Source organism: Otolemur garnettii, unplaced genomic scaffold, assembly GCF_000181295.1.
Source record: "Otolemur garnettii isolate 467f Iridium unplaced genomic scaffold, OtoGar3 scaffold00008, whole genome shotgun sequence".
NCBI classification, from domain to species: domain Eukaryota; kingdom Metazoa; phylum Chordata; class Mammalia; order Primates; family Galagidae; genus Otolemur; species Otolemur garnettii.
The window spans coordinates 15,968,781-15,991,353 of NW_003852403.1; the positions used below are offsets into that span (position 1 = coordinate 15,968,781).

The following is a 22,573-nucleotide window of genomic DNA, read 5'->3' on the forward strand; positions in this document are numbered from 1 at the left end:
GCCAAGCTCAAACTCAGTGCACTCAGAATCACTTTTTAGATGTAGCTCTTGCCCCGAGCTGAAAGTAAACACCCGCCAAAGACTGTGCCCTGCGTGCCAGCCCCATTTCCCTGGGTCTCTCCCGGCCTCTGCAGCCAGTGCTAAATCTTTCAAGACACAAGGCTGAGCCATCCAAGCAGGGGTGGGATGAGGGGCGGGAGCCTAAACCCCGCCTCATGAGTAGGCAGCACTCTGCCAAGGCCCTCGCCTGCCAGGCACGGGAGAGCAGCGTCCAAGCAGCAGCCCAGGGCTGGCAGCTGGCAGAGTCGTGACCACATCCCAGCCCCCAGCCCAACCTGCGCCCCGAAACCTGGAGAGACAGCTGCTGTACAGTCGACGCATGAAATCCAAAGACTCCCACTGCATATTCCTCTGATCTGGAATGTTTCCTGAGCTGCATTAGGAGGGACCTGGGTTCGAGTCCTGACTTGTCCACCAACTTACTGAGTAACCTGGGCTGGTCACAGGTTTCCTCTCTTGAAATCTCAGTCTTCCATCTCTTCAGGGAAGGGATTGAACCAATGATTTAAAAGGATATTTCCTGCTCTGACACTGGGATTTGAGTTCTAGATTTCCATGTGACATTCAAGAAGTCTGGCTGGAATGAGAGACTCTGAAATGACAATGGGTCTAGGCTGGGCTTTGTGCTCAGCCTAGATTGTCTTTGCTTGAGACTTAGGGGTGACGTTGGCCAGCTGAAGTACCTCCCTTTGTGTCTGCTCCTCTTCCTGCTCCCCGAATACCCACACACCAAAGGAGATTCCTCTTCTATAACAAAGCCAGGAGGAGTCGCTTGTTCCAGAGCCAGAGGTAGCCATGGGGGGCTGTCCTGATGCCAACAGCTCATCTGTCCTTGAGACTAACACCACAGGCATCACAACCTTCTCCATGTCCAGCTGGCAGCTGGCACTCTGGGCCATAGCCTACCTGGCTCTGGTACTGGTAGCTGTGACGGGCAATGCCACGGTCATCTGGATCATCCTGGCCCATCAGAGGATGCGCACGGTCACCAACTACTTCATTGTCAACCTGGCTCTGGCGGACCTCTGCATGGCTGCTTTCAATGCTGCCTTCAACTTTGTCTACGCCAGCCACAACATCTGGTATTTTGGCCGTGCCTTCTGCTACTTCCAGAACCTCTTCCCCATCACAGCCATGTTTGTTAGCATCTACTCCATGACTGCCATCGCCGCTGACAGGCAAGAGGGGCCTCGGGGACACTGACCAGGGGAGCCGGGGGAGCCATCTCACTTTGCTGGGCCTCATATGCGGGGGGTGCTGTGCCCGTGTTGTGCAGCAAATTTGGGGAAAACCCAAGGAATAGCCACCTAGACCTGGCCATGATCCAAAACTATGTATCCAGAGGACATGGGGTCTGTGGAACCGAACCAAGCAGGTGGGAGTTAAGGTTAGACACAAGGCGAGACTTTGCACTAGAAGGGTTGTTCAGGACGGTGAAAGAAGAGCGGGTGTGTTTTAGGGACCTTCTGGAATGTTCTTCACTGGAGTTGATCTTTATTTTGATGTCTTTCTTTCACTGCAAGGATTTTCCTATTCCAGGTAGATTATATGAAGGGACAATTTTAATATGGCATGTGGTTACCACCTGACTATATTTTATAATAGGGCCACTATATTATAATAGAGTCAATTATTTTCTCACTGCTCAGGGCTGAGTTTCAGGCTAATGTCAGACTCAGTCCTGCCCCAAGAAGACTTCTGTGTGTGGCTGAGGTGCCTGGGCTGGGTTCTGGGCTCTAGCATGCTGTGTGGCTGCAGAAGACTCACCAGCCAGGTTGGCTCCCTGTAGGTCAGGTGAGACTCAGACATCTGGGCATCCAAAGACCCTGGAATGAGGGACTCTGAAATGACAATGGCTGTGGACTGGGCTTTCTGCTCAGCTCAGCTCATCTTTGCTTGAGACTTAGGGGTGGCCTAAGCCCCCTGAAGTGCCTCCCTTTGTGTCTGGTCCTCTCCCTGCCCCCCAAATACCCACGCACCAAAGGAGATTTCTCTCAGCAGCAGGACAGGGAAGGGGCTGGAGTGTGGGCCTGGGGCTGGGGGAGAGTTGGACGAGTCAGGGGGCCAGCCTGGTGGGAGGGTGCCTGCCATTCACACTGTCCTCTGCTCACAGGTACATGGCCATCGTCCACCCCTTCCAGCCACGGCTCTCGGCAACCGGCACCAAAGCAGTTATTGCTGGCATCTGGATTGTGGCCTTGGCCCTCGCCTTCCCCCAGTGCTTCTACTCCACCATCAAGGTGGACGAGGGTGCCACCAAGTGTGTGGTGGCCTGGCCGGAAGACAGCGGGGGCAAGACACTCCTCCTGTAAGTCCCCCGGGGGTGGGGGTGGATGGGGGTGGATGTGTGCACACCTCATGTCCATGCACATGGGTGTGTATGTGAGTCTGTGAGTGTATATACGGAAAGTAACACTAAGTGCAGGCCTGTTCTAAGCATTTTATGTAATTCTCCTAACAGTATGGGGTATGGATTATTATTATTCCCATTTTTCAGATGAGGAAATTGAGGCACTAAAAAACTAAGTAGTATGCTCAAGGTCACACAGCTAGTAAGTGGGAGAGCAAGGATTCAGATCCAGGCAGTCCTGCTTCAGAGTCCAATCTCCTAACCATGCTGTTACATAGCTAAGGCTACCTGTATCCTTAAATAAGGATATGTATGCATACACGCATCTATGCGAGTGCGCCTGTCACATGTGTGCTGCAGCCCCTTATGCTTGTTTGTGCATGTGCAAGTATGTGTGTTTGTAGATGTGTATGCACACAGGTGCATGTTAGTGAACATGTGTGGGCACGTGTTTGGGAGCAGGCTCCCTTTACACTCAGCCCACAGAGGGTCAGGATCTTTTTTTTTTTTGAGACAGAGCCTCAAGCTATCACCCTGGGTAGAGTGCTGTGGCAACCTCCAACTCCTGGGCTCAAGCGAGTCACTTGCCTCCGCCTCCCAAGTAGCTGGGACCACAGGCGCCCACCACAACACCTGGCTATTTTTTGGTTGCAGCCATCATTGTTGTTTGGCAGGCCCGGGCTGGATTCGAACCCTCCACCTTAGGTGTATGTGGCTGGCACCTTAGCCACTTGAGTCACAGGCGCTGAGCCAGGGTCAGGATCTTGAGACAGAAAAGGGCAGTGACAGAGCTGGGGGCATCTCAGGATGCGTGGTGTCTGCTTCAGGCTGAGGTGGGCACTGCAGGCTGGGGGAAGAAGGGAATGGAGGGACTCAGGCATGGCCCAGAACTCTGTGACCCAGGGCGAGTCCTTTCTCCATTCCTAGCCTCCATTTCTAAGGTTCTCACAGTGTAATTTTGTGATCCCTAAGCGTTGCCCCATTGGTTAGTAGAGGATAAAGAACTGACTGAGGATTTGGAGTCAGTAGCCGGTTTCAAGTCTTGGCCTGGTCCTTCCTGGCTGGGGGACCCTCATGCTCACTTATCCTCTATCTTGTCTGAGCCATTGGCTCTTCCTCTCTAAAAGGGGGATAAGAAATAGTACTTTTGCAAAAGCTATTTGGAGCATAAATGAAATAGCGCCCATGAATCCCTTAGTGTCATGCCTGGCACGAAAGTGGTGCCCAGTATGTAGATGTTTACACAGGAGACACAGGAAAACAAACCTGGAGGTGGCAGATTAATCCAACGAAGTCCCATCTGCCCCAAATGTGAGGACGTGCATGCTTTGAGCAGAAGCCTGCCAGGTAACGATGGCAACACAGCCACCACCAACACCACCCTCTCCTTTAACATCCCTCTCCTAACACCCTCCCCTACCTGGCGTCCATCTGTCCTGCGCACCTGCCAGCTGCTCTCTTGGCCCTCAGTGCTAGAGAAGGCATCATTCCCCTGAGAAACCTGTTCCTGAGGACTAAATCTCAAGGGAAGGTCCCACCAAGGGTCTCTGTCTACCCCCCCTCCCACCGCCTCCATGTTCCCCATCCGAAGGTGGTACCCATACAGAGAAGCACCCTGCTTTCTGGCCGAGAAGTGTAGAGAGCGGAACATTGGGGACTGGCCACTGGGGGGTGGTGTTTCTCCATCATTACACAGGACAGTCCCCAGTGCCCGCTCTCTAGGGCTGGAATTTCAACCCATATTCATGCAACAAAGACTGGAGGGTAAGGAAATCTGTATTTTGATGTTACTTTGGTGTTCTGAAAAGATTTGGGAAATCGTGGAAAGCCTAGTTTCATGTGTGAGAATGTGTTACTGCTTTTCTTAGGTGGTCTTGGGGGTGGCTGCATCTAGTTTAGATTTAAATTGGGGGCCCCATCCTCACAGGTTCACATCCTGTGTATGTGCACTTGCCTGTGCATGGGGGGTGGGGGATCTGATGAGTTTAAAGTTGCCCTCTCCAGGAAAATGTGCATACACATACACCCCCAAAATACAAAAGGCAGTCCAGGCTGTGAAGAGCAGCATTCCTGATTTGGGCAAGGTCTAGAAGGTGATCCCCCAAATCTCCTCAGCACTCCCCCTGTGTGGAGACCCAGCCCTGGCCACAGAAAAGTGCTGCTCACACTAAGGAAGGATTTAGAGATTACCTCCTCCTTGTTCAGATAGGGAAACTGAGGCTGAGGGGGAGAGACCTGACTTGCCCAGGATGATGCTTTAAATTATACACTGGACAAGAGCTCTGTTCTGACTCCCATAGCACTAGCCCTTAGTGAAAGGGAAACTGGGTCTTGATTAAATCTGTAGACTGTTTCATGTGACACCGACTTCCTACACTTCAGTCTTCCCATCTGGAGACTGAGACAAGTAGCTTGGTTGATCCTCAAGGTCTTTGTAGTTCAGACACTCTATAAGGTGACAGGGGCTTGGCACGTGCTGCCCTTCCTCCCCCCTTTATCTGTTCCACACTAGGGTTCTCAACCTAGACCCTAAATAAGGGTCAGGGTGTCTAGCAGCCCCTAAATCTATTGTAATTGGCACATTTGCCAAAAGCACACCTAAACACAGGACTTCAGGAGAGAGATTTACTGGAGACACTTGCTCCTCTCCCTCAGGGTGGTGGCACCTCTTGAAAGGGGCCCAGCAAGGCTAGCAAGGGGAGGTGCAGGTGGGAGGGGGCTGGGAACCCTCAGCTCTCCTAGTAAGAAAGGAAAAGCTTGGCCGGGCGCGATGGTTCATGCCTGTAATCCTAGCATTTGGGAGGCCAAGGCGGGTGGATTGCCTGAACTCATGGGTTCAAGACGAGCCTGAGCCAGAATGAGACCTCATCTCTAAAAATAGCTGGGCCTTGTGGTAGGCACCTATAGTCCCAGCTACTTGGGAGGCTGAGGCAAGAGAATCACTTAAGCCCTGGAGTTTGAGTTGCTGTGAGCTATATGATGCCTCAGCACTCTACCAAGAGCAACAAAGTGAGACTGTCTCAAAAATAAAAAGAAAGGAAAAGGTTACATGATAGAGCCGGGGGTCTCAGAGCCATTCACGGGATGCTCCAAGGACTCCCCACTGCAGACCTGCCTGGGGATCAGTGCCCAGGCTGCAGCTCATCAGAGAGGCTGCAGCACCAGTCAGAAACCACAGACATGAGGTGTGGGGAGGACACATCTCCTTTATGCTCTTTCCAAAGGAAAAGCCCCCACGTAACCTGGTATCCTCCCTGGGGACTGGGTAAGTGATGCAATGGTATTCTAGACCCCTCGCTCAGAGGTTTATGAAAGAACAGATGCTGAACGATGTTCGCAGCCAGATGCTGATGAGCGGGAAGGAGATGACACATTAGCAGGCACAATATGGCTCTTTTCCATTGCCCCATTCCTCAATGGGGATGTTAGCACAGGATTGAGTTTACTAACTGCTGTAATTCTGTCTATCCACTCAGGAAGATACACATTATATGTAAAAATCTATCTGATAAATATATGTACACACGTAACATACACAAGACCACCCCACAGGATGCCTGAAACTTCTGATAGCACCAAACCCTGTATATATTTAATACTTTTTTCTCTTTACATACATACCAAAGCTAAAATTTAATTTATAAATTAGACACAGTGAGAGATGAACAACAGTAACTAATACTAAAAGAATTGTAACAATTGCTGTAATAATAGTTATGTGAGTGTAGTCTCTGTCTTTCTCAGAATCTCTTATTGTACTGTACTCACCTATTTTGCGAACATCGTTGGCCTGGGATAACTGAATGGGGGAGTTGAGGGGAATGTAATCCAGATAAGGGGTGGCTACTGTTCCTACATGCTTCTGGAAGAAAATATGCCAAATTTGTGGGAGTGAGATAAGTAATTTTGTTTTCTGCTTTGTGTTTAATGGTATTTTATTTTATTTATTTTTTATTTTTTTTTTATTTTTTTGAGACAGAGCCTCAAGCTGTCCCCCTGGGTAGAGTGCCGTGGCATTACAGCTCACAGCAACCTCCAACTCCTGGGCTCAAGCGAGTCTCCTGCCTCCGCCTCCCAAGTAGCTGGGACCACAGGCGCCCGCCACAACGCCCGGCTATTTTTTGGTTGCAGTCGTCATTGTTGTTTGGCGGGTCCGGGCTGGGGATTCGAACCCGCCACCTTAGGTGTACGTGGCTGGCGCCTTAGCCGGTTGAGCTATAGGCGCCTTTAATGGTATTTTAAACAAATGCATTATTTGGTGAACTTTTTTACTTCCCGTTTATTTGCTTTTTTGGTACACCTCTAACACATGGAAAGACGCAGTGCTAATGTTGATGCCCCGTTTGCTGGGAAGCCTCCTTTGGCATATATGCTGCCAATGTTGTCTTTTTTTTTTTTTTTTGAAACAGAGTTTCACTATGTCACCCTCGGTAGAGTGCTGTGAAGTCACAGCTCACAGCAACCTCCAACTCTTGACCCTAAGCGATTCTCTTGCCTCAGCCTCCCAAGTAGCTGGAGCTACAGGCACTGGCCACAATGCCTGGCTACTTTTTTGTTGCAGTTGTCATTGTTGTTTAACCGGCCTGGGCGGGTTTCGAGCCTGTCAGCCTCGGTGTATGTGGCCGGCCCGGTAACCACTGTGCTAAGGGCGCCTAACCGCCTTTGGTTTTCTTTACATCAAACCAAGGCCTTGGGAGGTGGGCTAGGGTGGGCCTGCAGGGGGCAGCTCCAGGGACAAGGGAGTCGCCCGCGGGCCGCCCACTGCGCTGGCGCCTGGCTCTCCCTCCAGATACCACCTCATGGTGATCGCCCTCATCTACTTCCTGCCCCTGGCGGTGATGTTCGTCGCCTATAGTGTCATCGGCTTCACGCTCTGGAGGCACGCAGTGCCGGGACACCAGCCGCACGGTGCCAACTTGCGCCACCTGCGGGCCAAGAAAAAGGTGCGTGTCAGGGGCGGGGCCTGGGGCAGGTGGGGGCGGGACCTGGGCGGTGTGGGAGGGGCCAGGTGGGGCTGACTCCCAGAACTTGCCCTTGTGCGAGTCCGGGATCGGAGTCTGTTTTCCTTCCAGAAGGTAGATTTGCTTTTGGTCTTTGGTCAAATACGAAGTTAAAGAAATTTCCCAGAATTTTACGTAAATAGGGGATTCTTAAGGCCCCACAAAGATTCAGATACCTCCAAGAATCTTAGAATAATAAAGTGTTAAAATCTTAGACTTTTTGAATTATCAGAATGTTGAATTTAAGAAGCCCCACAGAACTACAGGAGGCACCTAGATAGAATCACAGGAGAGTCCTCAAATGCTGGAATTAGGGACCTCAGGGATTGTGGAGACCAGACTGTGGTACCAGATTCATCAAGTCTGTCTCCAATTTCTCTGAAGTGCCAGTGACCTCCCTTCTTCCCGCCATCCAGGGTCCCCCTTTCAGCCCCAAGGTGCTGAGGAAGCATTCTGTGCTCCAGACCTGCACCCTCCCCCAGTCAAGACTCATCTTTGCCATGGCCCTCCTGCTAGGCAACCAGGGTGGTAATGGGCTCATCCATCATAACCAGGTCAAAGTCACGACTTCTCACCTGATATCAGGCATTTTTCACAGGGCTGTTCAGCTAGGTATCTGGACATGGGATGTCTGAGTGTCCCTCCTTCCTGGAGAGCTGGCATCTACTTGCCATCCCTGGCCTGCCTTTCGTCTGCTCCACACTAGAACTCTCAACCCTGGCCCTGCAGCCTGGTGACTAGGAGCCCACAGCCCTCTTGTAATGGCCCCCTGGGTGGTGCAGGAGTATGCCTGCAGAAGACAGCTGTGAGGAGAAGGTTGAGAGCTGGCCCTGGGTAGAGGCCGGGTTCCCTGGCTGGAGCCCCACTGCCAATAGATAGAAGGGCTGTGGAAGACAGATCCCAGAGAGAGGGCAACCTGGGAACTCAGCTGGCAGGGGGCTCCCATAAGGACAGGGTTAGGAGTAAAGAGTTCAGTGACTTTCCAGGTGAGAAGAGCTGCTATGACTAAAGGGATCTGAAACACCTTTTGGGAGAAGTGCACTGAGTTGGGCTTCAAAGAGTGAGGACCTCAAATGAAGGACAGCAGTGTGGGCAGGGGCAGGGGGACCTGAGCAAAGGACTTGGGGGGGGCTGCTCAGGATGCTCCAGGGAACTGTGGGGAGAGGAAGAGGGGGTGTGACTGTGGAGGGATTCCCAGGCTGGCACCAGGGGTACCCTGCACCTGCCCTCGAAGGGTTGGGGCTTAGGGTTCTGGGGCTGAGGAGTGACTGAGCCTCCCCTGAACCAGTTTGTGAAGACCATGGTGCTGGTGGTGGTGACATTCGCCATCTGCTGGCTGCCCTACCACCTCTACTTCATCCTGGGCAGCTTCCAGGAGGACATCTACTGCCACAAGTTCATCCAGCAGGTCTACCTGGCACTCTTCTGGTTGGCCATGAGTTCCACCATGTACAATCCCATCATCTACTGCTGCCTCAACCACAGGTAGGCCTCACCCGCAAGCCCCACAGCTTGGCCCTATGGTAGCTCCCTTGCAGGACCCAAGCCTCCAGCTAGTTCTGCCTGAGCCTCTACCTTATGACCCCACCCTAGTAGGGAAAGCTGTCATGCAGCCCACAACATAGTCCTCCCTCTGGCCTGGGCCTAGCTTGAGCCCCATCTGCTCCTAAACCCTTGTCTCATCACCCAAGCCACTGCTCTCATTGTCTGCTCTGCTGGCTCTTCTGGGTCTACATCTGGAATAGGAAGGAGGGCCAGAGAGATGGAGGGAAGGGGAGAGTAAGAGAAAGAGCCTGGTAAGGAAGGGAGGGACTGACCTCTGTCTTAACATATTTTTTTAAATTTTTGGAAGGGAGGGACTGAACTGTCTTAATATATTTTTTAAAATTTTCTTTTGTCCTAATTTTTATGAGCTTCCTACTGAAGAGGACAGGAGAAGCACCCCTAGGAGGCTAGGTCAGCTCTAAAGTGAGGCAGGCTGCTCCCTGGGAGGGTCACAGTGTGTTTCCTGTCTTGAGAGGCTTCCAGGGCAGCTGGAAGTGACCTTGGCAGAGACAGCCAAGGAGGAGGGGGCATGATCTCATCCTCCCTCTGATGTCATCTGGATTCCTTGGCCCTTACACTTTTGGAGGAAGTCCCAGAGAGGGGGGCGGGCATTGGAGAGTTGGGAGGTGGTAAGTCCAGCAGGAACCGCAGCCCCCAGTGGCCCTATCTGCAGAGCAGGCCTTCGAGCCTCAGAAAACCCTTAAGGTTGGGCCAGGTAAGGAGAGATGAGAGGGGCACAGCAAGAGGATGATATGGGTGAGGCTGGCCCTGGACCTCCCTGGTCCAGTGTCCAGGCTACTCATAACGCCATTAGGGTCTTGTGGTTCCAACACCCCACCCACCTGGGGCAGGCCAGAGGAAGTGAGGAGCTATCATTTTTGTGGTACTGGGTGCCAAAACCCTTCATCTCCTGAGAGGTAAGTAGATAATAGGAGAGAGCAAGGTGTTACCGAGGACACTGAGGCCTCAGAAGGAAATTCTCCTAAACTCACACAGCAAACAAAAACAGGATTCTACGGCTGTGAGGCCTGTATTCCCATCTCCACAACACGCATTCCTCTTTCATAAGACCAGGAAGAACGAGGACTTGGGAGATAGGGACTGTCCCATCAGGGATGGCCCACAGCCCACTGTGCCTGCACGTTGGTCACCCTCCTGCTACACAAGGACACCCCAGGGCTCCACAAGGTCCTGGAATCACTTCTGAGTCATTCAGTCCTTGATGCTTCTGTTCTAAGATAGGACTAGTGCTCCTGGTGGGACCTGTCACTCATTCTGAGAATGTTCACCAAGTGGCTATGTGTGCCCAGCCTTGTCCCAGGCACAGGGATACACCAATGAGCAAGGCCACAGATGCTTTCCCTGGGAGAGCTGACATTTGGGGGGAGGGGGAAGGTGTTGCAGATGATAAATAACACAGTGAGTAAGCGAACCATGGGGTGTGATAGGTGATCGGGCTAAGGAAGCAAGAAAAACTAGACCTGAGTGAGGAAGTGCCATGGGACGTAGATGATAGGCACAGGCGGTGCAGTTTTACCTTTAAACAAAGACTTGAAGGACTGAGCCAGCCCTGTTCAATCTGGGCAAGAGTTCCAGGCAGAGGCAACAGCTAAAGCAGCAGACTGTGGTCAAGGTGAGGACTTGGGCTTATCCTCTGATGTGGGAAGCCACTGCAGGCTCTGAATTACCTTTCAAAGGAATCAGTCCAGCAGCTTTGGGAGCTAGCCTATAGGGGGCCAGGTGAGTAGCCAGGAGGGAGATGGCTTCCGGGAGGCCCCTACAGTAATCCAGGGAAGAGGCCATTTAGACTGTGGCGGAGTCTGGTGGCTACAGTAGACTGATGGAAGGGAGGTGGCACGCTGAGAAGTCAAGGCTGAGTAGGACAGGTTCCTATCCTGAACAGGAGCTGAGATGGGGAAGGCTGCAGGGGAGGGGCTGTGCTGGCTGGGGGAGGGGAGGATGACTAGGAGTTTGGGTTGGGACAGGTTAAACACAGGCATAAGGTACAGAGGCCACTGAGTCCACAAATACCAACCTGATGGGCCACATCCCCGGGTCCTGTGGAGCTACAGGGCACAAATTCAAAGTAAGGCGGGCTCTTCTGAAACATCGCCCAGGAAGAGACAATGTGATTCCTTCTCTCTGGGTTTGCACAGGGTCTCATTTATTTCTCCCTGTCTCTGAGCAACCAGTGTTTTCTTTCTACTGACCCATTTCCTCACTCGCTGTGTGTGCCGCCTCACCTCCAGCTCACACGCAGACCCTCAGGGCTGTGGGAGGCTGTTCATTTTTTAAGCAAATTGTACCACAACTTGGCAGCTCCGCATGCAATTCTTCTTTCAGAGTAGTTACCGTGGGATGGTTCCCTTAGTCCACCAACGTTCTTAAAGCCCCAATGTTTTGAAACAGACCCCTCTTTGAACATGCCTTCAGAAGCCAGTTAGTAAGTCAAACAAGAAAATCAGCTGTTTATACTTGGTTTCTTTTCCTTTTTAAAAAAAATAGAAACAAATGGCCTAATTCAGTTTAGGCAGAATACTTTTGCTATTTCCAAAAATCAAATTCACTTAAGAATGAAGCTCTCCTGGTGGGCTCTTCAAAGCAGCAGAAGGTGCCCTGGGGGCGGAGGCAGCTACATGACAGCCCACGGGCCCTAACTCCCTTGTTCAAGGTGACCCTCCATCCCCCAGGTTTCGCTCTGGATTCCGGCTTGCTTTCCGTTGCTGCCCATGGGTCACACCAACGGAGGAAGACAAACTTGAGCTGACTCACACTCCATCCCTCTCCACGAGGGTCAACAGGTGTCACACTAAAGAGACTCTGTTCATGGCTGGGGATGTCGCCCCCTCCGAAGCTACCAACGATGAGGCTGGGGGTTCCCAAGATGGGACAGTGCTGTGGTTTGGACATGGATGGTTTGCCCCCACCAAAACTCATGTTGAAACTTAATCCCCCAAGTGGCAGTGTTTTTTTGTTTTTAGAGACAGTCTCGCTTTGTCACCCTTGGTAGAGTGCTGTGGCATCTCAGCTCACAGCAACCTCCAGTTCTTGGGCTTAGGGGATTCTCTTGCCTCACCCTCCGGAGTAGTTGGGACTACAGGCGCCCACCACAATGTCCGTCTATTTTTGTTGTTGTTGCAGTTTGGCCGGGTTTGAACTTGCCACCCTTGGTATATGGGGCTGGCGCCCTATTCACTAAGCCACAAGCACTGCCCCCAAGTGGCAGTGTTGGGAGGTGTCAGATCACAGGGCAGATCCCTCAAGAATAGATTAATGCCCTGCAGCATTAAGTGAATTCTTGCTCTTGTGGGAATGGACTTTCCCAGATAGTAGTCTGGCTCCATCCGGTCCCCTCTGTCTCCTCTCTCACCATGTGATCTCTCTGCAATGCCCACTCCCCTTCCACTCCTGCCGTGAGTGGAAGCATCCTGAGGCCCTCACCAGGCACAGCCATCCAATTCTGGGTTGCCCAGCCGCCAAGATCATAAGCCAAATAAACCTTTATTCTGTATAAACTACCCAGTCTCAGGTAACCTGTCACAGCAACATAAAAATGAACTAAGACAGGTGCTAACTGAACCCTGAAGCCTTGTAGCTGGCTGTAAGGTGAGGTTTAGCACCCTTTAACAAGCAGTCAATTGAGAGGACCAGATCTGAAGGTTTGACCCATGCCCCACCCTTCAGTACACCACTGAAAAAAAAAAACAAAATTAGGCCAGGGACTTTAGGAGGACTCAGCCACCAACAAGAATCAGAAAAGACAGCTCAGCACCTGTGGCTCAAGCAGCTGGGGTGCCAGCCACATATACTTAAGGTTGTGGGTTTGAATCCAGCCTGGGCCCACCAACAACAATGACAGCTGCAACCAAAAAACAGCCGGGCGTTGTGGCGGGCGCTTGTAATCCCAGCTACTTGGGAAGCGGAGGCAGGAGACTCGCTCGAGCCCAGGAGTTTGAGGTTGCTGTGAGCTGTGATGCCACAGCACTCTACCCAGGGTGACAGATTGAGACATTGAGGCTCTGTCTCACAAAAAAAAAAAAAAGAATCAGAAAAGACAAGGAGCTTCCCACTTGGATTCTCCCCTCTGCTGCCAGAGGCTCTGTTTCTCCTCTTCTGTTCACTTTCTTTTGCTTATCATGCTTATCAATCTTTCTCCCTGTCAATAAACTGTCTTGTCACATTAAAAAAAAAAAAATCAGAAAAGACAGTATGAACTAGTATTTTCCTAATCTAGTCTAGGACTTGCAAGCTCAAATGCCTTCCTAGGGCATATAACTTTCAATGGATCCAGTATAAAAGAAAAACCGCAAATGGATAGAAAGCAACTAACTTCCAGCCTCTGTGCTGAGGTAATAGGGAATGGTGGGGACTGTGGCAAACTGGAGGGGACAGGTATCCAAAGGGGACAGAAACTGCTCAACTCTGAACAAATGCTGCCACATGGTAATGGCAGCCCACTGTTACTAGATCTTCTAAATCTTTCAAAAAAGGCTGCTAATACAAATTTGTATGTAAGACCACCTGATTTGTTAAATTTGGCTTGCATTCTTGTAATAAACTTTAGGTAAGCCAAACAAAACACATCTGTGGGCAGTAGGAAACCATGGCACTGATTTGTTATCAGGCAAAAGATAAGCTTTGTATTTCATAAGCTCTGTAGCTGAGTCAACCCAGGGCTTCTCTGTTTCAACACCTGAGAAGTCTGATACAGCCCAATGTAGATTGTAAGAGCCAAAAGAGTCAGCTATGTTTCCTTAGGCAAATCACTCTGACCCTCAGCCTCTTCCTCATCCCATTGTCAAAATCACTTCACAGGGATGCTGTGGGGATCAACAGAAGTGACATCTATAGGCTCGGCGCCCGTAGCTCTGTGGCTAGGGCGCCAGCGACTTACACCAGAGCTGGCAGGTTCAAATCCAGTCCAGGCCTGCCAATGACATCTACAACCAAAAAACAGCTGGGTGTTGTGGCAGGCACCTTGGGAGGCGGAGGCAAAAGAATTGCTTAAGCCCAAGAGTCTGAGGTTGCTGTGAGCTGTGACACCAAAGCACTCTATCAAGGGTGAAATAGTGAGACTTGTCTCTAAAAAATTAAAAAAAAAAAAAAAAGAAGTGACATCTATAAACCAGCCAGCAGACCAGATTAAGTAAGTGTTCAATAAATGACTTTCATTACTACACAGGCATTTTTCACAAAAGCCACCTACAAGTTAGTAACATAGCTCCCACCCTCACTTTTGCAGCAAGCTGGTAGACAGAGAACACCCGTGGTTCCAACTCCCAGAAGGCTCCAGGCCTGGCCCAGTCCACACCGAGAGAGCACCTCTCCTTGCCTGCTAACACCCTGCACACCCAGAGCCCCTCCAGAAGAACCACATAAACACTGTCTATTCACATCAAAAGTTTAATATCTGTGTTCGCCACAAAAACTACTGTGCCAGATATTAATGCCACCGTGCCCAAATGAAGGGACTCTGATCTAGCTCACTCATCCAGAGCTGTGGTCATGGCTTGGGACATCTCAAGAGGGCCTGGATGCAGACAGACATGGGGTCCACCAAAGAGCTAGGGAAGACCCCAAATAGGAGACAGCATATAGGAGAGAGCCAACAATCTTGAGGTGGGGGTGGAGATGGTAAAAGGAGTCAGTTTAAGATCAGGGAGAGGGTGGGTATAGCAAGCCTACTACCCTGGGTGCTTCAAGATGTGACCTGCATCAGGGCAGGGGGCACGTTTCATCACCTGGCTTCAGGTTGGCACAGGGGGGCCCTATGTTGCAGTGTTCTCTCATAGAACCCCAAAGCGGCTTTTTCTTTTTCTGTGTTCCAACTATGAGTGAGTCCTTACATTCTTTACCCTCTTAAAGGTGCTGGGGTGGAAGTTGCAGGAGGCCCTCCATGGGGTGGGACCCTGGGATGCATAAGGACCTGGCCGGATAGGCACTGGGAGATGCAGCAAGAGGGTACTTCTGTGACCTTCTATAGGAAGGGCATGGAAGTCCTCATGCCAAACTAAGGCTGTGGGGCTGAAGACCATCATCTTTATTTTAAACTCTCTCCCCACCCAGGAGGCTCCAAGAACACACAGGGTTTGTGGTTTTCACCATGTCCTACGATAGCCTCCCCCTGCCCCACTACAAAGCACCACTCAGGTCTTTGAATTGGTACAAAGTTTACTAGGTCATACAACATGGCTCACAAAAGCGATGGGAAGTTCTGGTGATGGCATAGATTGTGGATTGGTTCCTTTTACCCAAATGAAGACAAACATTTTCCCGCAGGATTGCCCACCTCCCCCCACGAGACAAACAGAATGCAAGACCGTCACACGTGGCTAGGACTGGTTCCATGGACACACGATTCAGTGGCAATGCCATATCCCAGTGGGACGCCAGGCCGCAGTGGGTGCTGGGACGGGAGGAAGCGGCTAATGCTATGTCCACACTCGCCCTCAGGCCATGCCCCTGGAGAGGGGTCCCGGCAGTGTCTGCTGGTGATAATACATTTCACTCAGGAAGAGAAGGATTGACCCCAAGGACGGGCTTTGGAGGCCCAGAAGGCCTGGCAGGTGGTGTGACTGTCCATCTCGTGCCAATAAATAACTCCGCTGGATGAATGCATACAGTAGAAATGGAAGCCACGACACGTCACTCATGGGGACTGGGTGGAAATCAAATCATGCACAGTGGCAGGGCAGGTGAGGAGGACCCAGGTGAGAGATATTATCAACAGCACACACTATTTTGTACCCTATATTATGCGCCATTAGTTGGATTTTGTTTTCCTCACCACTGTGGCCATGGCGGGCTCAGGTGCCAGCATCTCCCAGCACACACAGCTCACTGGGAGGGGCGGGGGTCGCCACTCAAAGAGAGAAGTGCTGTAGGGGCAGCAGGCTGGGGGTCCTGGGCTCTTAGCTGCTCATGTCTCCGCGTAACCGCACGCCCACGGCCGTGATGAGGGCAGCCCCCTTGCCACTGCCGTCCTCAGATAGGAGGAAGGACACGTTACACTTTGGTGACAGTTCCTTCACAGTTTGGTACATGATTCTAGAGAAGCTAAAAAGGACAAAAAAAAAAAAAAATAGGAGAGGGTAAACGTAGGTAGGGGAAGATGAGAAGAGAATGGGGGTGACCCCAAAACACTAAAGTGTAGACAGCCCCGACTTGCAATGGTCGACTTAGGCTTTCCCATGTTGCAGTGGGTTTATGGGGCCCCACATGATAGGTGGGGCCTTCTGTAGCCAACAACAGGAAGGGAACAAGGCAGAAGGGGACGCTGCTTAAAGGAATGACATGCAGAATGACAGGGAGGAGCGTGGCTTCAGCCCAGCTCCTAACCACAGTCCCCAGCAGGAGGACCACCTACTCTGTGCAGCTCTGCAGGTGAGGGCAGGAACGGCACACTCACAAACCCCACCCTCAGGGCCTGGGGCTCTGAGGGGACCTGGAAACCAAGAAGGACGCTAGGGGCTACGCCTGGGCGGAGAAGGCAGGCCCAAGTGGTCATGCCCCGGGTCAGTTCGGGAGGGCACACAGCAATAACCATGACTCACGCCCTGCCCTGCCTTAGCCTGCTGAGGCCCCCAGCCCACCCCATCAACAGACCCAGCGCCCAGCACCCAAAGAACCTTCCAGTGAGGGGCAGTCTCTAAACAAGCGGTGACTATAGGTGCTTTTTTGTGCGTGTGTGAGACAGTCTCACTCTGTCAAAAAAGCCACTTCCCTGCCTCCCTAAGGGAGAGGTTTATTACCTCATCCCAGACAAGCCCCAACCCCTGGATACACAGCCACAGCTCCTCTAACCCAGTGGTTCCAACCTTCCTAATGCCGTGACCCTTTAATACAGTTCCTCATGTTCTGGTGACCCCCTACCATAAAATCATTTTCATATTGTAATTTTGCTACTGTTATGAATTGTAATGTAAATCCTGATATGCAGGATGTATTCAGGTGACCCCTGTGAAAGAGTCGTTTGACCCCCAAAGGGGTTGCAACCCATGGTTGAGAACTGAGCTCTAACCCTAAAGGGAATTCGCCATCCCAGCCAGCTCTGCCCACCCGAAGGCCCACTCACTGCGGATGAAGCTTGTAGAGCGTCCCATCCACTCCCACAGTGACATTCAGACGGTCCAGCCCTCTGTTCTCGCGGATCTTGTCCACCACTGCAGCCATGCCTGCGCCACACAGCTGTGCGGCCCTCCTAGACACCACCCCACACACGGTCTTCACGAGGATACTGTCGTCGCAGGTGCTATTCAGACCCAGCTGCTGAAGGATGGCCCGGACCTGGAGCAGGGCTAACCGGTCACTGCAGCAGACAAAAAGCCAGGGGTCTGGATGTGGCAGGACCAACTCCAAAGGACCAGCCCCAAATCACTGCACTTATCCACAAACACAGAAGTTATTTTTTTTTTCCTGCCAAACATCTTTCTTAACATTACATGTTAAGTTGTAAAGATTTGGCAAATCTAGGAAAATAAAAATTAGAAAGTTAAAACTACTCACAATCCTTGCCAGTGGCTCACGCCTAAAACCCCAGCACCCTGGGAGACCAAGGTGAGTGGATTGCTTAAGCTCAGGAGTTCAAGACCAGCCTGAGCAAGAGCAATATCCCATTCTCTGAAAATAGCCAGCATTGTGGTGGGCGCCTATAGTCCCAGCTACTAGGGAGGCTGATGTAAGACAATCCCTTGCGCCCAAGAGTATGAGGTTGCCGTGAGCTATGATGCCACACCATTCTACCAAGGGCAACAAAGTGAGACTCTGTCTCAAAAAGAAAAAATTATTCACAAGCCCAACAGGAAAATGCTATTAACACTTTTTTTTTTTTCTCAGAGACAGAGTCTCACTTTGTTGCCCTTGGTAGAGTGCTGTGGTATCACAGTTCACAGCAACCTCCACATCTTGGGCTTTAGGTGATTCTCTTGCCTCAGCCTCCCAAGTAGTGGGACTATAGGCGCCTACCACAATGTCTGGCTATTTTTCTGTTGTTGCAGTTGTCACTGTCGCTTTTTACAGGCCTGGGCCTGGTCCGAACCTGCCAGTCCTGGTTTATGTAGCAAGTGGCCTAACCGCTGAGCTATGGGTGCTGAGCCCGGTTTGGAGAAATTTAAGTTATTTGCAATTTTCTACCATTATAAAGTAACATTCATGAAGTTTCTCGTTCATAAATCTTTGTGTGCAACTCTGATTTTTTTCCTTGGGATATGTTTTTGGGTTAAAGGGATTTTGAAATATATCACCAAGTGCTTTTCAAAGAACAGTATCGATTTACTCTCTCACCGGCAGACTATCTGGCTCTGTTTATCGGTCTCTGTTCGTCTGGCTCAGTGGAAAAAATCTTTTTTGTGTATGTGTGACAGAATCTTACTTTGTGACCCTCAGTAGTGTGCGCAGTATCATAGCTCACAGCAACCTCCAAGTCTTGAGCTCAAGTAGTCCTCTTGCCTCAGCCTCCCAAGTAGCTAGGACTACAGGTACCCACCATAACACCCAGCTAGTTTTTCTATTTTTAGAAGAGACGGGGTTTCACTCTTGCTCAAACTGGTCTGGAACTCCTGAGCTCAGGTGATCTACCCACCTTGGCCTTCCAGAGTACTAGGGTTACAGGCATGAGCTACCGTGCCTGGCCAGAAAGGATCAGTTTTTAAAACTTTTGATAATTTCAAAAGAATGGCATCATAACTATGGTTTAATTTGCACTCTCCTCTTAGTGGTGAGGATGATGTTTATGGGCCCTATGAACTACCTACTGTGTCCCAAGCCTTTTTTCTCCTGAGATATTTCTCTTGTTCATATTAAACTAAGAGAAACGGCAGTGACTGGTGATGATGACCACAATGATACAACCAGCCAGCCTGTTGTGAGGACTTCCTGTGTGACAGGTGTTTTTTATACATTCCCTCATTTACCCCTCAACCAATCAATGCATATGTGATTGTTCCCATTTTAAAGATGAGGAAACTGAGGCTGGGAGCACACAGCCAACGTAGCAGAGCAGGTCTAAGCCCAGTGCCAAAGCTCACCATGCCACACTCTGCATCTTGTCACATGTAAATGGCTTCCTCAGTTTACCATATGCTTTTAAGTTTGAGTACCAATTTTTTTTTTAACTTGTATGAGCCATGTAGCTACATTTAGCAATTTTCCCTTTATGATTCCTTTCTTTGCTACTGTTTGAAAAAACCTTCTCCATCATGTTACAACCATTAGGATGGCTGAGTATCCATAGAAGTAATGGCAGAGATGTGGAGAAACTAGAAATCACCACACGATCCAGCAATTCTACTTGTGGTATATACACAAAAGCAGGGACTTACATATTTATACACCTATGTTCACAGCAACACTAGTCACACTTGCCAAAATGTAGAAGCAATTCCAATGCCCATTCATGGGTGAATGGATAAATAAAATGTGGTACATACGGGGCCAGCTGCAGTGACTCATGCCTGTACCGAGCACAATGGGACACCAAGGCTGGTGGATTATTTGAGCTCAGGAGTTTGAGACCAGTGTGAGCAAAACTGAGACCTTGTCTCTACTAAAAATAGAAAAACTAGTCAGATGTTGTGTTGGCGCCTATAGTCCTAGCTACTCAGGAGGCTGAGAGACAAGAGGATCTCTTGGGCCCAAGAGTTTGAGGTTGCTGTGAGCTGTGATGCCACAGCACTCAACCAAGGGCAACAGAGTGAGACTCTGCCTCAAAAGAAAAAAAAAAGGTATAAACATAACAATGGAGTGCCATTCAGTCTTAAGAAACAAGTTCTGAGATTTACAACATGGATGAACAACATGAGGACACCATGCTAAGTGAGACAGTCACGAAAGGACAAATGCCATCTGATTCCATTTCTATGACATATCTAGATTAGTCAGATTCATAGAAACAGAAAGTAGAATGCTGCCTGCTGAGGGCCGGGAGGAGGGAGGAATGGGCAGTGAAGTGTTTGGTTGAGTACAGAGCTTCGATTTGAGATGATGAAAAGAGTTCTGGATGGGTGGTGGGGACGACTGCACACCCATGTGAATGTACTCAATGCCATCAGCTCCACAATTAACAATGGTTTTACCTGGGCAAACGCCACACCCAGGCTTTGTCGGGTTTTCATGCAGAGCCTACAGAAGGTTACTGTGACCATCCTAAGAACAAGGTGGTGTGTGCCCAGTTGCTTTCTTCTTACACAGCTTGGCTTGGAAGACAGCAAATGTTCCTCCAACAAGAGAAAAGCAGGAAGGAGGTAGAACAAGTAGCTGAGGGACATGCGGCTATCAGGTGGTCAGCTGTGACACCCCAGGGTGCCTTTCGGACGAATCAAGGGCAGCTTCTAGTTCGCCCCTTCAATACAAGTATTTGCAATGTATCTTTACTACCCTGAAACAGGATCCGTACACCTACATGCACACACAATTTCAAAGCTATCAATATAATGCCCCAACACGAAGGATGGATAAAAGGAAAGTAATTTATAAAAAATTACATAATGTCAGTAGATAAATGCTCAGGCCCTTATATATCAGAGGAAAGAAAAGTCCTACACAAATTGCTAAAATGTCTTCTAAGGTCCCGATTATCCCCACCAAAATCCACTGATCAGGTGACATCTAATGGATGGGTGATGGCAGGGAAGCCCTCCCCACTCACCTCTCAATCTGAGACAGAAACTTGGTCTCAAAGATGCCCCGGGTCTTCAGCGGCTCAGAGATCTGCCCTCGGAAGAGGAATCCTCTCTTGGTGAAGTCGATCAAGATGTTGCGGACAATTTCGCCCAGGTACATACCACTGATCATCTTCTCAAACCTGAGACAGAGGAGGGCAGTGAGCTATCTGTGTAAAGTGGCCAGAGGGACTGGCAGTCTTTGGTCTCACAGTCACTCCAGGTCTCTTACTGCCCTTCCAGGGCAATGGCAGCAGCCAGCTGGGTACCCTGCCCTGTGCTCCCTGCAGAGGCAGAAAAGGAGACCAGGAGGGACCCTGCACACGCCAGAAACAAAACCACAAGCTCCTCGTGTCTGCCTATAAGACTCGTTTCCCTCCTTACCTAATTTCCAGCTCTCAGCCCCAAGACCACTTCCGGAAAGGCTGTCTCTCTCCCCATCCTGTGTTCTACCTGTTTTGGGCTCATACACACCTCACCTTTCTCAGTCTTCACATCACCAGTGCAGTGACAGCCCCAGAAGGACAGGGAATGAGAGTTACACTCAGCTCGGAGTCCCCAGGGCACAGCACTGCAAAGCATTAAGCCCTCAGTCAAATGCCTCATTAATATCTGCTGATAAGTAGATGACTGGGCTGAGTTTTAAGGGACAAGAAGACAAGAAAGGGGGAATTCTTAAGGTTTTGCAAACACTCAGAGTAGTGGTCAAGCACACAGAAGTAAGGAGGCCATGCAGAAAGGAGAATTCGGGTGGCCACCACTATGTGAGGGCAACCTGTTCTTGGGATTTTTACCTTCTCCTTGCTCAAGGGCCTCAAGAAAAAACAAGGGATTTAAATGTTTCCATGGCACACACCTAGGCCCAGTGTCCCCAAACTGAGAAGACCAATGAAGTACAAATACTCCAGGATTCCTCAGAAGATTTTGTGTGGTCCACAGAAGGAAATGAAATATGAGTCACAGAACCGCCATTACCCACCCCAGCCCTCATTTTGGTGCTAACCTGTCTTTAAGCCCTTCCCACACTTGCTGATCTCCCTTTATAACAAAGGGCATCTTAGTTAGGAATCTTTGGTGGTGACAATATCTACGGAGAATTGAATAATGCCATTCTTCACTATATTCCATGCACACCTTTTTCCCCTCCCTTTTTCCTTCCTCTTTAAATTTAAATAAAAATACAAGCTGATTTGGCTCAGTGCCTGTAGCTCAGTGCGTAGGGTGCCGGCCACATACACCAAAGCTGGCAGGTTTGAGCCCAGCCCAGGCCTGCTAAACAAAAATGACAACTGAAACTAAAAAATAGCGGCACTGTGGCAGGTGCCTATAGTCCCAGCTACTAGGGAGGCTGAGGGAAGAGAATATCATTTAAGCCCGAGTTTGAGGTTGCTGTGAGCTCTGACACCACAGCACTCTACTGAGGGCAACATAGTGAGACTCTGTCTCCAAAAAAAAAAAAAAAAGCTGATTTAAAGAAAAATGTAAGTTACAGGCAGCATAGATGGTATCCAGAAAAGGCAAACACCTGAGAGCAGTTAGGGAACAACTCATGATATCTGCTGCTCCAGACCATTTTTCTACTCCTAGGGACACCACTGGGACTGGCTAGTTCTGACTGGAGCAGAGGATTCCCGGGGACTTGAGACAAAAGGTCATTCCTCTTCATTTCCCAGTAGGGAAAGTACCTGCGACCTGAGCTGCAAAGCTCCAAGTAGCCACTAGGTGGTGCTGGAGACTCTGGGAGGAAGGACCATTGCAACTGCATCTCGGGCACTCCAAATACCCCCCACCTCCATTATTCTGACTGGGAAGAAAACACAGAGCAAGAACAAAGGCCAGAAACCTCCACGCTGAAAAAGGTCGCTTAGATAACTGTGCGGCCACTGTCACCTGGGCAGAGGAGACTCCTGGACAGAACATTAGCCCCAGGCCATTTTATTTATTTATTTATTTATTTATAG

The 22,573-nt window shown here is 50.1% G+C and overlaps 2 protein-coding genes across 2 annotated transcripts in view; one reads left to right on the forward strand and one right to left on the reverse strand.

Annotated features, from left to right (window-relative positions):
• The first annotated feature begins 855 nt into the window (after positions 1 to 855).
• On the forward strand, positions 856 to 11,904 carry TACR2 (tachykinin receptor 2). Its single transcript, XM_023509609.1, has 5 exons — positions 856 to 1,238; positions 2,174 to 2,368; positions 7,200 to 7,353; positions 8,699 to 8,895; positions 11,646 to 11,904. Exons 1-5 carry the CDS (start codon positions 856 to 858, stop codon positions 11,902 to 11,904), a joined length of 1,188 nt encoding a protein of 395 aa, XP_023365377.1.
• A 3,204-nt stretch (positions 11,905 to 15,108) lies between these two features.
• HK1 (hexokinase 1) overlaps positions 15,109 to 22,573 on the reverse strand; it is an 80,697-nt gene continuing 73,232 nt past the window's right edge. The window contains exons 16-18 of the mRNA XM_012801398.2: positions 20,600 to 20,755; positions 17,030 to 17,263; positions 15,109 to 16,011 (exon numbers count right to left, since the gene is read on the reverse strand). Coding sequence (XP_012656852.1) covers positions 15,867 to 16,011; positions 17,030 to 17,263; positions 20,600 to 20,755 — 535 coding nt within the window. The 3' untranslated portion in view covers positions 15,109 to 15,866. The remainder of the gene's footprint in view (positions 16,012 to 17,029; positions 17,264 to 20,599; positions 20,756 to 22,573) is intronic.